Source organism: Ipomoea triloba, chromosome 10, assembly GCF_003576645.1.
Source record: "Ipomoea triloba cultivar NCNSP0323 chromosome 10, ASM357664v1".
Classification (NCBI taxonomy): Eukaryota; Viridiplantae; Streptophyta; class Magnoliopsida; order Solanales; family Convolvulaceae; genus Ipomoea; species Ipomoea triloba.
In genome coordinates this window covers 378308-391135 of record NC_044925.1, presented here as the reverse complement: position 1 = coordinate 391135, position 12828 = coordinate 378308, and the positions used below count along the sequence as shown (strand labels likewise).

The window sequence follows — 12828 nt, the reverse complement described above, 5'->3', positions numbered from 1 at the left end:
CACTTTTGGGTAAAGTATGAGTGCCTATTTAACCCTTTTCTAGAAAAAAATTAAAATTTAATTGGTACTATATAAAAAAAAAATGCTAAAAAAATGCCCCAATCTCCACCCAATATTTGACATAATGCTAAAGAAAAAATTTAAAAATTGGTACTATATATAAAAAATGCTATATATACACACCTGAATATATGTAAAACGGAGAAGTGGAAAACCCCTGCTTTGAGTGTTGCATATGGCCGTATCACTTTCAGGTGGAAGAAGAGCTGCCATTTCTCTGCAAAGGGCCAGAAAGCTATCTTCTTTGTCTTCGGTCGCGATCACAAATCTATCCGACCAAAACCGCAATTCAATCAAGCCCAATCCTCAGCAACCCTCAAAAACTGGTTCTTTAGCGGCATCGGGTGAGTGTTCTCAGGGCTCTCAATTGAAAAACCCTACCCACTACTTGCAATCTCCCATTGAAGAAGCTAGGGCACACAAGTCTACTCAAAAGCCCATTGATATTCTGATAATTTCTCAAATTCTCCCAAGAAAAGACTGGTACTTACTGCTCAACCACGAGTTTAAAGCTAAACGGGTCCATTTGAACCCTCAATCAATTATTAGTGTCCTGCAAAATCAAGACAACCCATTACTCCCTTTGAGGTTTTATGTTTGGGTTTCTAGTATTAACATTGGTTTTACAAAAAATCAGTCGATTCGTGGTGTTCTAGCCAATGCCCTGTATAGAAAGGGACCACTTCTGTTATCAGCTGAATTGATTCAGGATATTAGAAATTCTGGGTATAGAATTGATGAGGATTTGTTGTGTGTTTTGATTGGGAGTTGGGGGAGATTAGGATTGGCTAAGTATTCTGCCCAGGTTTTGGAACAGGTTTCCTTTTTGGGTCTTAGTCCTAGTACTAGGTTGTATAATGCAGTGCTTGATGCATCAGTGAAGTCGAATTTGCTTGACTTGGCTTATCTTAAGTTCCAGCAAATGCAGGTGGATAATTGTATCCCGGATAGGTATACCTATAATATCCTCATACATGGGGTTTCTAAGGCTGGTGTTATGGATGAAGCACTTCGATTAGTGAAGCAGATGGAGGGATTGGGATATTCGCCCAATGTATTTACATATACAATCTTGATTGACGGGTTCTGTAATGCAAATAGAGTAAACGAGGCTTTTCAGATAATCCAGACGATGAAGAGTAGGAATGTCGCTCCAAATGAAGCTACACTGAGAGCACTGGTTGGAGGAGTTTTTCGTTGTTTGCCACCGAGTGAGGCTTTTGAAATGTTATCTGGATGGCTAGATAAGGAACCGGGAGTGCCTAAAGTTGCATGTGATGCTATGTTAAGTTGTCTTTGTGATAATTCCTTGCCAATGGAGGCAGCTGAATTTCTAAGAAAATCGGTAAAAAGGGGTTACTTTCCAGATAGTGCAACATTTAGTCTTACCGTAAATTGTTTAATCAAGGGACTAGGGATTGATGTGGTCTGTCAGATGCTAGATTTTTTTACTAACCGAGGTTTGAAGGTGGCTTTTGATACTTATCTTCTGCTCATTGGGGCTCTTTACAAGTCGGGAAGAATAGAAGAAGGCAATCGCTATTTAGAGCAGATGTTCCGAGAAGGACTTGTATCAAACACATTCTCATACAATATGATAATTGACTGCTTCTGCAAAAATAAGATGATGGGGCGAGCAACAGAGGTTTTCACAGAAATGAGTTTAAGTTGTATTCATCCTAACCTTGTTAGTTTCAATACACTCATTGACGGGCATTGCAAGTTAGGGGAGCTAACACAGGCCCGCAAGCTGCTACTGATGCTGTTGGAGCGTGGTTTTAAACCAGACGTGTACACATTCAGCTCTATAATTGATGGTCTTTGTAGAGCACATGCGATTGAAGATGCTTTTGACTGTTTCACAGAAATGGCCGAATGGGACGTTTGCCCAAATGCAACAACATACAACATCTTAATCCGGGCTCTCTGTGTTACCGGGGATGTTGGTAGATCAATGGAGTTGTTAAAGGAGATGCAAGCTGTTGGAATAAGCGCAGATCTTTTCTCCTTCAATGCTTTAATCGAAAGTTTCTGTAGAATGAATAAGATTGAGAAGGCAAAAAGGCTTCTCAGAAACATGTTGATCTTGGACTTGAAGCCCGACAATTATACGTATAGTGCTTTTATCAAGGCATTATGTAGATTAGGGAGATTCGATCAAGCTAAGGACTTACTTTTCTCCATGGAAGCAAATGGGTGCACTCCGGATACCCAGACATGTAACTCATTTACAGATTTGCTGGTTCAGTCATCTCGGCTTGAAGAAGCCCAAAATATTTTCATTGAGTTTAGCAAGAGGGGAATCCCGCTGAAGCCTATAAAAGTCACGTAATATTCTTTATTCATTGGCTTTCACATAGCGGCTTTGTTTCATAGATAGCCAAGGTTTGTGCTCACCATGAATATACCATGCTTCCAATCAGCTTCAGGTCAGACTACTGCATAACTCACTCACAGATCAATTATAGACTGAATTATTATATTATAAATATCACTGTTTTTTTGTTTTTTTTGGGAGGGGGGTGGGTGGGTATAACTAATTCAAAACTTGAGTCCCTTTTTATGAGTGATGAGGGGAAACTCGTGTGCACTGGGTAAACCTCACTCGTGTAATAGTCCGGAAACTACATATGAGAGGTAAACTGCACTAGAAAGAGCATGTGTGACGGGCTTGACCAATAGGGTGTTGGTAAGAATTGAACTCGTGACATTTTGGTACGAGAATCATGCTTTACCTACTCGGTCACACCTTTCGAGGCAGCTCAAGTCCCTTTTGATCCTTGTTCTTGATATGCATATTTCTTTGGTAAACTCTACTCTACTGTTTTAACAAAACAAACATCAACTTTCTATATGTATATAGTTTTAAAGCAAACATCATATGTCACGTATATATCTACGAAAATAATATGAGGGAATATAGTTACTGCCCTTGAAAAATGGCATTCTTATTACACAGTGTTTGTGATGCATATATTCATATAGCCCCTCCATGGATAATGATTTTGTTAAATCTGATTATTTCCCCTTTTTTTACCGTATTATCTGTTTTTACAAATGTCAGTCTGTACCTCTCTGTTTCACAACAGCTGGAAGTAGACACTGGAGGCTCACATCTTCAAGGTTGAAATGGAAGATGATTGAGTTGTTCAGATGAGTGCAGAGAGAGAAGGAAGACAAGAATGATACCTGGCATCATGAAGATGAAGAATGCAGCAGTGACAAGTTTGATCATGAGGCGGTTAACAAGGCATCCACGGAGACTGAAGTGCGATGTCAAAGCAAATAAGAAATGTAAGCCACCCTCATTGGCCCGGCCATGTAGTAAGGTGGTTGTGAAGAGGTGGATAAATTGCCAGTTTAAATGTATCACTCCACTTTTGTACTTGATAATCTGTCCTTTACTTATTTGTGGTTAATGTGGTTGTGAAGAGGTGGAAAAATTACCAGTTAAACTTTTTTTTTTTTGCTCAAATGCCCTTAAAAAGAACACTAATTAATGTTGGCTTTCAATCATTTGAGAATTACTCATTTGATGTGGGGTACATCCATCCACATTGGGATGGGAAAAGAGGGGAGCAAGACTGTCAAAAATGCATGAGGAGCTTATGGTTCCCCTAAAAAATATTACACAATAAAAATGTCTTTTTAAATATCTACTGTCAAAAATAAATATCTAATTTTACAATTTTTTTATAAATTATAAATACTGTCAAAAATAAATATCTAATTTTACAAATTTTCCTTTTATAAATTATAAATACAATTCGATTAAAGGCTGCTTAACACAATTCACTATTTGTTATATGTAAATTTTCAAACAAGAATTTATATTTTTTTATGTAGCAAAGTTTCTGTCCATAAAATTGAAACAACATGATTATGGCATATTACAATATTTGAATAAATCGTGTCATGCAAATGACTAAGGATCCTGCCTACTTTTCAAAACTTCATACTAGAATAAATATTTTATTGCTTCTCCTTACTGAAAGTTCACAATCATAATATTCTCATTCTATATTATTTAAATATTTATATTACTAGAAATTAATATCTTATCAGGTCGTTAACACTAAATACTGGCTGAGCCAAATCACGTTTGGTGGGAAGGGATGCGGCGGCGAATTCTTAAATACCCAAACTTTCCGGCACCAGGAGATGAACCTTCAAAGATAATTGGCAAATACCCAGTTGCTGCTTTGTATCTTCGCTGAATCTATACAACATCAAACAAACAATTAGTTGTTCACTGGGATTGGCAACAGGTGGGATACCGGTTCGTTTAGCCATTCCTAAACTCAACCTACTAAGGAGTTCGGGAGAGTTGGATACCCGATCTATTTGACATCTTATGGTTGGCTACTTGGCTAGATAAAAGAACATTCCTAGAGAATTAAGGAGTGTATTTATTTATACCTCAAGAATCTTTTCGCTACTGCGCAGAGAATTTCTGCCAATTACACAAACAGTTCCACCAGATCCTCCGCCCGTGATTTTTGCACCATATAAAGTCCCTTCAGCAGATTTTGATGCTTTAACATGCTGAACTTCTTGTACTAGCTGAACAAGCCTATCTGTTCCATCTGACCCTAGTCCACATGCACTGTAACTATAGTGGCACTGCACAACAACCCACCAACACTATTGTATTAGAGTATTATAAGGATTCTTTTCCCCCACCCATCAACACTATAGACTTTCTAAATATGATACATTTATAACGTGTGCATTGTACCCTACCCTATACAACCCAAAACAACCCAGTACCTGATACAATAGTTCTCCGAGAGAAGAAAGCTGATCATCTGAAGTTGCAGATGTTAACAATGCTTTAAAGGCCTGAACACGAAATAGTGTTACTCCAACTAGATAACATGTAAATTCAGAACAGTTGGAATACACCACCATAAATAATCATAGTGAAGGGGTTAACAAGAAGCAAATGAGAACGAGCAGACCTTGTTCCATAGTGATTTTTCTAATTCAGAAAAATCCCCATATATAGTATACCTCTCAGTATATAAAGAATGTTTCAAATTATTATTTACCTGCACACGAAAGTTCTCATATATAGGGTGTCTGGCAGCCGCCCTGACTCCATAGTTACGTGTCTTGTCAATTACAGTGACAGGATCATGATGGTTTGCATATTTTTCAAGGAATGCATCACCAAGCATAGATTCGGGTAGCATTTTTCCATAAAGGGCTTCGTATCTGTAGATCAAAATGTTTTATAGAAAAATCAGCAACAGAGATTGAAAAAGAGCTAGGAGGGTGAAGGAAACAGAACATAGGAAGTCCAAATAGGGTAGAAACTAAAGCATCACAAACTTTTACCTGTGTGGAGAAAGATTGCACAAGTAATCTAAGGAACCCTCTGCTTCAAATAGTTTGACACAATCTTCCTCTGGCTCATCATGGGTCACCCCATTGGCTGAAGACGACTGACTGAAAAATGATGATGCAGTAGACCTGATAATCTCTCGACCCATAAATGCTCCAACCCTTACAGATTTGTAATCTGCCCCTCCAACACTGCAAATATGTATGGTTAGGTTTGGTTTCTGCAGGGGTAAAAAAGCGGGGAGGGAAGAAGAGACTAAATTCATGTCTGCAACATGAAAGTACGGATGCTGTAGTTAAGGCCATGTATTCGTGTGCACGCAACGAACTTGAATCCATTGCATAGCTATCAAGTGGTTGTGTTACACTTTTATTTAAAGGATATGGATTCAATCCTAGTCTAAGGGTTTGATGTATTTTTTTTCCTGGTAATGAAGAGCAGAGTGCAGACATGCTATATAACTTCAGCAAGTCATTTCGCACTGCGCCAAGACATATGATACTAATGTTGTTAAAAGAAACGGATTGGGGAGCTTTAGGATTTAAACTGAATACCTGTGTTTTATTCCTGAATCTATTCCCCAAACTCTAATATGGTCAGGAATATCCACAAGGCCTAGTACCTCAGCAGGCTGTAAAACCGAAAGAAAATAACCTTAAGATTTAGTTTAAAACACATGAAGTATTGAAGTCTCTATCAATTATTCAGATACCTGGCAAACCATAGCAAGAAGCTTGTTTGCTTCGCCACATGCAGAAGTCATCTGGTCCATTACACCACATGGAGCCCCAACAACATGGTTTTCTACCTAAAAGAGACGGAGGAAATTTATAAATGAAATTTGAGGACAGAACTAGGAAAATGAAACTATTGGTGAAAAAGCCAAGTGGAACCTAACCTTTTGACATAGCAAGGCAAGCTCCCTTGGGCTGATATTCAATCCTGCAAGTCAAAGTAATGATGCAGCTAGGTGATATTATGGTTACTTGAAAAGAAAAAAAGATAAAAAGATAGTATCAGGTAACATTGTACATTACACTAAATGTAGGTCCTAAATAGTAATTCCACTAACAGGAAAGAAAATAGAGGCTAATTTAAGTGATGCTGGTAGTTTAAATATGCATGATGTATAAACAACGTTGTTCATTTAGTGCAAGAAAGAAAAACAACTAACAGGGAAATAAAGACACTAAGTGATAGCTAACCATGGTGATACAGCACACATAATTCTACTAGCAATGAATATGAAAGAAAAGACCAAAATACGTTAAGTACCATGAGCTGCAGCAATTGCAGACATGCTAGCAACCTCCACCGATGCTGAGGAAGACACACCTTTCCCTTCTGGGACAGTCGAAGAAACCTAAAAATATGCATTGGTTAAACTTCAGGGCAATATTAAGAGGCATTTGAAGAGAACTAATTTCAGTACTTAAACAGTGTTTCAATTCAAGACAATCCCACAAACAAATAATACATTCTGCTTTGGAATTGCATGCCACAGCAATTTGACATACTAATCAAGTAGTTAGAAACTGCTATCATAGAAATCAATCAAATAATGAACCCAATCTGGAATCCATCCAACTAAAGAACTATGGAAAGTGGAATGCAATAACTAAGAAACTGAGTCCAAATAATCATTTCTAGAATAATAAGCCTTGAAAACCTACAACATCATACAAAACCACCCAAGAAGGGCACTGCCATCAGCCCAGAAATTACATTGTTGAAGCTATGGCAAAGGATTTCAAGATGAGAAATGTTCTTAAGAAAGAACTACCTGATACTATATAATATGCAAGGTTCAGAACTGATGGGAGATTATAATTTGAGAATGCAAGGGCATCGTCCAGTTCGATAGGAAAATATATTGAGTGAATGATATGATTCAAAAGGTAGAATGTTTAACCAAGTTGAGGTACTGGCATTGCAATTCAAGAAAAAGAATTGGATTGTCGACAAGGCAGGAAACTGTAACATTTAAACCACTATTTGAACTCCAGTTATTGACATAATGCATAATGAATCCTGCCATGGAAAAAACCAAAGGCATAGTAATTTTCGTTTTCTTGAAATTTTTCATTGATAAGATAGCTTCACCTTAGCAGTCAATCTCTCAAACCAATTTGCATGATCAACATATTAACCTCAGACATAAACATGAATCTCTTAAAATGGATATAACCATCAACATTTAATTTAATTATTAGAGACGATTTAAAAATTTTAAAAAAAAAATTAAAAAAGCAGAAGAAAATGCAAAATGCCAAGCTCCTAATTAGCAGATAGACTTACCAGCATGCTAATACTATTTTCAAAGCGAATGCCTAGTTCCTTCATCAAAACAAGAATTGTTCCTGCAACGTATGCAGCCCATCTAAAACAGAAATCGAATTAGTACAACATAAACAAACATCCAATCAACAAGTCAGAACAAAAGATATTACAGAAGAGTTATAAACCTTTGAGATGGATCTCGGGAAAAGTATTCCCTTGCCTTCTCATACGACATTGGTTCTTCCCTGTCCAAAAAATCTGATAAATCCATGTCAAAGGTGGGGCCACGGTTGCTTAGTTCTGACCCATATGATACCTAAGAAGGACAAATGTTAGCAGAACAAGGCATCAATTAGAGGTTAACAACCAAAGACATGCCAAACTATAACACACTTCATAAAATGTTTTCTATCATTCTATGGATGCAATTTAAGCTGCACACTAAGTCTGAAAAACTTTCTAAAAGAATACACTGCTTAATCACTAAAAATATCATAAATAAAAGCTTGTTATGGTAGGGTGCAATGGTATTTCAAAAACAATCACAAAATTCAGAATATAACCTCAACAAAATTAATATATTAATGCATACTACATATACTTCAAGCAGGTGCAATCTCTTTCATTTAACTTGACTTGCAAAAACTAAGAGGTCTTGGGTTTAGTCGCCCATTCCCTTCAGATGTACCCAAAAATAAAATTACATACAATTTGCAGGACTGGGGTCGGTCCCTGTCCTTTGGCCTGTTGTCGAGCCTGAGCATGCTTCCACAATTTCTGTTTACTTGGATGAATTGTTTGTACAGCAACATGGCAGGCCTCTTTGATTGGCATCTGTAAGTGTGACGGAATCCGATAAACAAGACAGTGGCACTACTAAGATCAACAATAAACTTACAGTTACTGAATACTAGTTAACTATCATGGTGAATATGCAGCAAGCCGAGAGGTCTGAAGTAGTATACTAGACATGAGGAGAGATTTATTCTTCTTTTCAAGCCAACTTAGTAGATCATGCTTAAGACCTTAACAGCTTACCCAAATAGCCTAGGCTCTCTTTATGGTGCAAATAGAAGAGATATGTATCTTTTACAGAAGAATTTTTTTTTTTTTTAAAGCAGATTTTGTAAAATATTAATATAAATATATAATATACTTGGATAGGGGTCAAGCAACAGATTAAGCAAGGCAAAAGTCCATACCTGCAAAACAAGGCTCCCAGAATAGTCAGCAATTCCTCCCATGACATCTAGCCTTCCAGGTGCCCTTGTCACAATTATGTCTTCCTATAGACAAAAAGGAATAAGAGGACCAAGACAGTCAATGCATGCTAAGGAAAGCAGATGGCCAAAAATAACTAAAGCTGAATAAGAGAAGGAACTACATAATTCACAAAAATTACAAGAAAAGGGCAGGGACAGGAAACTTTCGATGTTTTTTTGAAATATGAAGCATAAACTAAAATTGCAACACAATGCATTACTAGGCATTCATGTGTATATATTTCAAACAACAGATTCAAAGCCTGCAAAGAAACATGTTTTTTATTATCAAGACTAAAATACCATGGGTAAGTAGCAAGTTAATGGACTATACATGCATAAAATAAAATTGCAGAGTTCCAGTTGAAACTATGCAATATATAAATGAAAAAAGCCTGACCTCCCAGTTGAAGAGACCAGCAGCAGCCTTTTGCTCCCTCTTCTGGTGCTTCTCAGTATTCGCTGGAGAATCATAGGCTAATTCTCCTAAGCTCTTCAAGAAGCTTGCTGTATCTGACAGTCCGAGAAAATCGCCATGTAGAATTTCAAAGTTTTTGGGGTGTCTAGAATTTCAATGACAAAAAATCAGTTTTCTGAGCCTCCAGCAGGTACATTGACATGGACCGGCAACAAGGTAGCAGAAAACTTACAAGGTCGTTACAGAATTAATGTCTTCTTTTACAGAAGGTGATGATCTAGGGCGAAGGCCAAGTTCATTTTCTGCATTTGCATACCAATCTGGCACCAAAAGATCTCTTCCAGGTACTCTTTGCAATTGATATCCAAGAATTATAGCATCGCGTAATCTTCTTGGCCCACTTAGCTACATTGCAAGCAAAATAGAAACATGCATTTATGGTTCAGTTCAGAGTCTTCTTATGAACCATGCCTCATTCATGCTAGATTGCTAGCACATTTTTATGCCTTCAATTTAAAAATATAAATAGATGCAAATAACCACATCATGTTAAATAATAAGGGTAGCAAAATGTGTAAATACAAACCCACCAAAAAATGAAAAGCAAACAACTTAGCAAGCTTCTCTTAAAAATAAAATAAAAAGAGGTAACATAGAAAGGAAAGTCTATTAAAACATAACTAATTGTTGAAATGGATAAAAGTACATAGCTTTCCATATACCTTATCTGATGTATAGTTTTTCCCAGAAGCAGTATCCTCCAAAATACTAGCTGCAACCTGAAATACAATATATTAGAACAAACAGTGTGCTATTTATAAAATCATTACAAAATATGTGTTTAAAAACAGAAGTGTATATATTTCAGAGGTTTGTCGGTGAGAACAAATTGTCATGTTCCTGAAGTTACTAGTTTCTTCGACATATGTATTTGTTCAATACTACAGGTATCCCTTAACATTCACACAATCACTCTTAAAGAAACTCAAACTTCAGCTTTGTATGCATGCACCTCAAGTCATTTATATAACCCCACCTCCTAACCAAACCCCCAGTTTCTCTGTTGCCAAATAAAACAAAGAAGAAAAATAAGAACTTCATCAGAGCCACTGTATACAGAAATGGCATTCTAATATTTTCTGTTCCTTTTTTTTTTTTCTTTTCAATTAGTCCTAATTTTTCCTGTTTTATCCATTCATTTTCTGAAGGAAAGAAGACCAAAATGACTCCTTGTGAAGATCTAATGTAAAAATAGCATCAACATGTTAGTGTCTAGTATAAATATCACATCTAATAACTAATCCAACTACTGGGGAAGGGTCATACTACTTAAGAAAAAATATAAGAGTGCAACACTATCAAGGATGGCCAAAAGTCAAAATGTGAGCAATGAAAAACATTTTACTTTTAAAATCAATAACTAATTATGATGGATCAAAAATGAATAAGTGAAATATTCCAGTTGCAAAAATATATTTGAATTTAAATTTGTCACAATAGCTATATGCCTCCAAGATGGGTAGAGAATTCGGTGTAAGATAATGATCCACCCTTAATATGAAATTTTTGCCTAGGAACTTATGATTGGAGATCATGTTAAAAGAACAATTTTAATAAGAAATAAGAGGGTACCTCACCACCATTAGTGCCCCCCTCATAGCAAGGTATCAGACTAATTGCACGTTCAAGGTAAGGTCTCCAATGCCCAGTAAGTAAATCCCTTCTGATCATCTCAACACCACCTTGATAGTACTGGTTGAAATGATTTTTTTATGACTCCATGTTAAAGTACGCCATCAGCTAATAAAGAGAGATCTATGCTGATGAGAAAATTCTAACAAAGTCAAAATATTGTACCTCAAGCATATTTCTAAGGAAAGGTTCTTCATTAAAGTAATCTCTACGCACAAAGACAAATGGTAGCTTGTACGCCAGGGCCTCACTAACAGTACCATATCCAATTTTTCCTGTAGTAGTTGTCCACTCCAGAAGATTAAGGGAAACAGCACTATTTTCTATCTGGATACAAGTGAGTCTGAAAAAGTAATGAGTGTGAAAAAGTATTCACTAACCAAGCATACAGTCAGAAGCTGCCATAAGGTCAGGGGTGTAAGCATCTTTTGCAAGCTTAATAAAGTTTGGAGGCAAATGCTGACTATCAGAAGCACCACAAACCTGAATTCATACAACCAAAATGTAAACCAAATTGCTGAAATAGCATGATATATTGTAGAGGAGACTAAAGTGGAAAAGGAGGTACCAGACAGAGCCAACCAGAAGGCAAGTACTCCTCCTTCAATTTCCAACCTGCAGGCTGTAAATGGATAATTGGAGAATTTAATAAATGGTATAAGTTTTCAAGATTAAACCTCACAAATGATACATTTCTTGAGAATGTTACATGAAGGAAATATACAAGTACCAAGGAACAATAGAAACCACAAATATATCTAATACAAGCATCTAATAAAACCCCATGGTCCTCAATACTTCATCTCTTCGCCATTGAAGACCACACCAACTATAAAGAATATTTTGTTGGCTCAAAAATGGGAGATAAAGTATATATGCTGTTTCCATATCCTTCCCTTCAGGCTAAAATAGTGGACAAGGAATCTAACTTTGGGATGCTCTGGATGAAGGAGAAAGTACTGAAGAATAGGGAAGAACAAAATAATACTTCAATTTTGCAAGTAGATAAGGAGCTGCAATACATAAATTTCTTAATGTGTATATGTATACCACTTTACATTTTGGAAAGTGGAAATGCAACCAGAGATTTCCTGAAGATATCTGACAATCTAAATGGTTGTGTATATCAGATACAATCAGAGAAACTGACTAGAGGACACACCTGCCCTCCAAAGTTGAGAATTACAACCTTCACGTCCTCTCCAATTCCAAGTTCTCTTCTCACCTAGAGCATTACAAGGAAAGTAATATCATTTGAAACCAACATCTGAAAAGTACTATGCCAGTGCTAAACTGGATCAAACATTCTCACTCAGACCTCTTCACGGGATTTGTGCAATCTTCGGACAACCAGAGGTACATCAATTACATCTCGGAAAGCTGGCACTGTGATGTTATTTCAGACGGGATTGACACCATTAGACATTTTTTAGCATTTAAAGTTCATATGCTACAAAAACCAAAAGAATAACAAAATAAAAACTCTCAACGAATGAGCAAGCAAACATACTTGGGCAGAATCCTGGGAGCCGGATAAGGAATTCACAATGAGAATAATCCTCTGCTATCTATATATCCAATAAAAGACTAATAGTAAGAAATTTCTAGGATATTTGGAACTTATAATGTAAAATGAAACAAGTCAGTAATGATTTAAAAAAAAAAAAAAAAAAAAAAAAAAAAAAAAAAAAAAAAAAAAAAAAAAAAAAAAAAAAAAAAAAAAAAAAAAAAAAAAAAAAAAAAAAAAAAAAAAAAAAAAAAAAAAAAAA

General features: G+C 36.3%; 2 protein-coding genes across 3 annotated transcripts in view; one reads left to right on the top strand and one right to left on the bottom strand.

Moving 5' to 3' along the window:
* The first annotated feature begins 189 nt into the window (after positions 1-189).
* Positions 190-3573, top strand: LOC116032473 (putative pentatricopeptide repeat-containing protein At3g16890, mitochondrial). 2 transcript variants are annotated; one of them, XM_031275052.1, is made up of 2 exons: positions 190-2489; positions 3150-3573. In XM_031275052.1, exon 1 carries the CDS (start codon positions 236-238, stop codon positions 2390-2392), a length of 2157 nt encoding a protein of 718 aa, XP_031130912.1. In that variant the 5' UTR covers positions 190-235; the 3' UTR covers positions 2393-2489; positions 3150-3573. The 2 variants fall into 2 exon arrangements, with proteins under 2 accessions (XP_031130912.1, XP_031130911.1); XM_031275051.1 differs by having other exon boundaries at positions 3125-3573.
* Positions 3574-3893: 320 nt separating this feature from the next.
* LOC116032139 (L-arabinokinase-like) overlaps positions 3894-12828 on the bottom strand; it is a 13001-nt gene continuing 4066 nt past the window's right edge. The window contains exons 7-29 of the mRNA XM_031274563.1: positions 12570-12627; positions 12378-12445; positions 12222-12284; positions 11628-11681; positions 11440-11542; positions 11225-11334; positions 11000-11119; positions 10090-10146; positions 9600-9772; positions 9350-9512; positions 8890-8973; positions 8396-8521; positions 7873-8003; positions 7706-7787; positions 6683-6770; positions 6306-6349; positions 6120-6215; positions 5962-6038; positions 5401-5598; positions 5112-5277; positions 4831-4902; positions 4480-4683; positions 3894-4279 (exon numbers count right to left, since the gene is read on the bottom strand). Coding sequence (XP_031130423.1) covers positions 4157-4279; positions 4480-4683; positions 4831-4902; positions 5112-5277; positions 5401-5598; positions 5962-6038; positions 6120-6215; positions 6306-6349; positions 6683-6770; positions 7706-7787; positions 7873-8003; positions 8396-8521; positions 8890-8973; positions 9350-9512; positions 9600-9772; positions 10090-10146; positions 11000-11119; positions 11225-11334; positions 11440-11542; positions 11628-11681; positions 12222-12284; positions 12378-12445; positions 12570-12627 — 2460 coding nt within the window. The 3' untranslated portion in view covers positions 3894-4156. The remainder of the gene's footprint in view (positions 4280-4479; positions 4684-4830; positions 4903-5111; positions 5278-5400; positions 5599-5961; positions 6039-6119; positions 6216-6305; positions 6350-6682; positions 6771-7705; positions 7788-7872; positions 8004-8395; positions 8522-8889; positions 8974-9349; positions 9513-9599; positions 9773-10089; positions 10147-10999; positions 11120-11224; positions 11335-11439; positions 11543-11627; positions 11682-12221; positions 12285-12377; positions 12446-12569; positions 12628-12828) is intronic.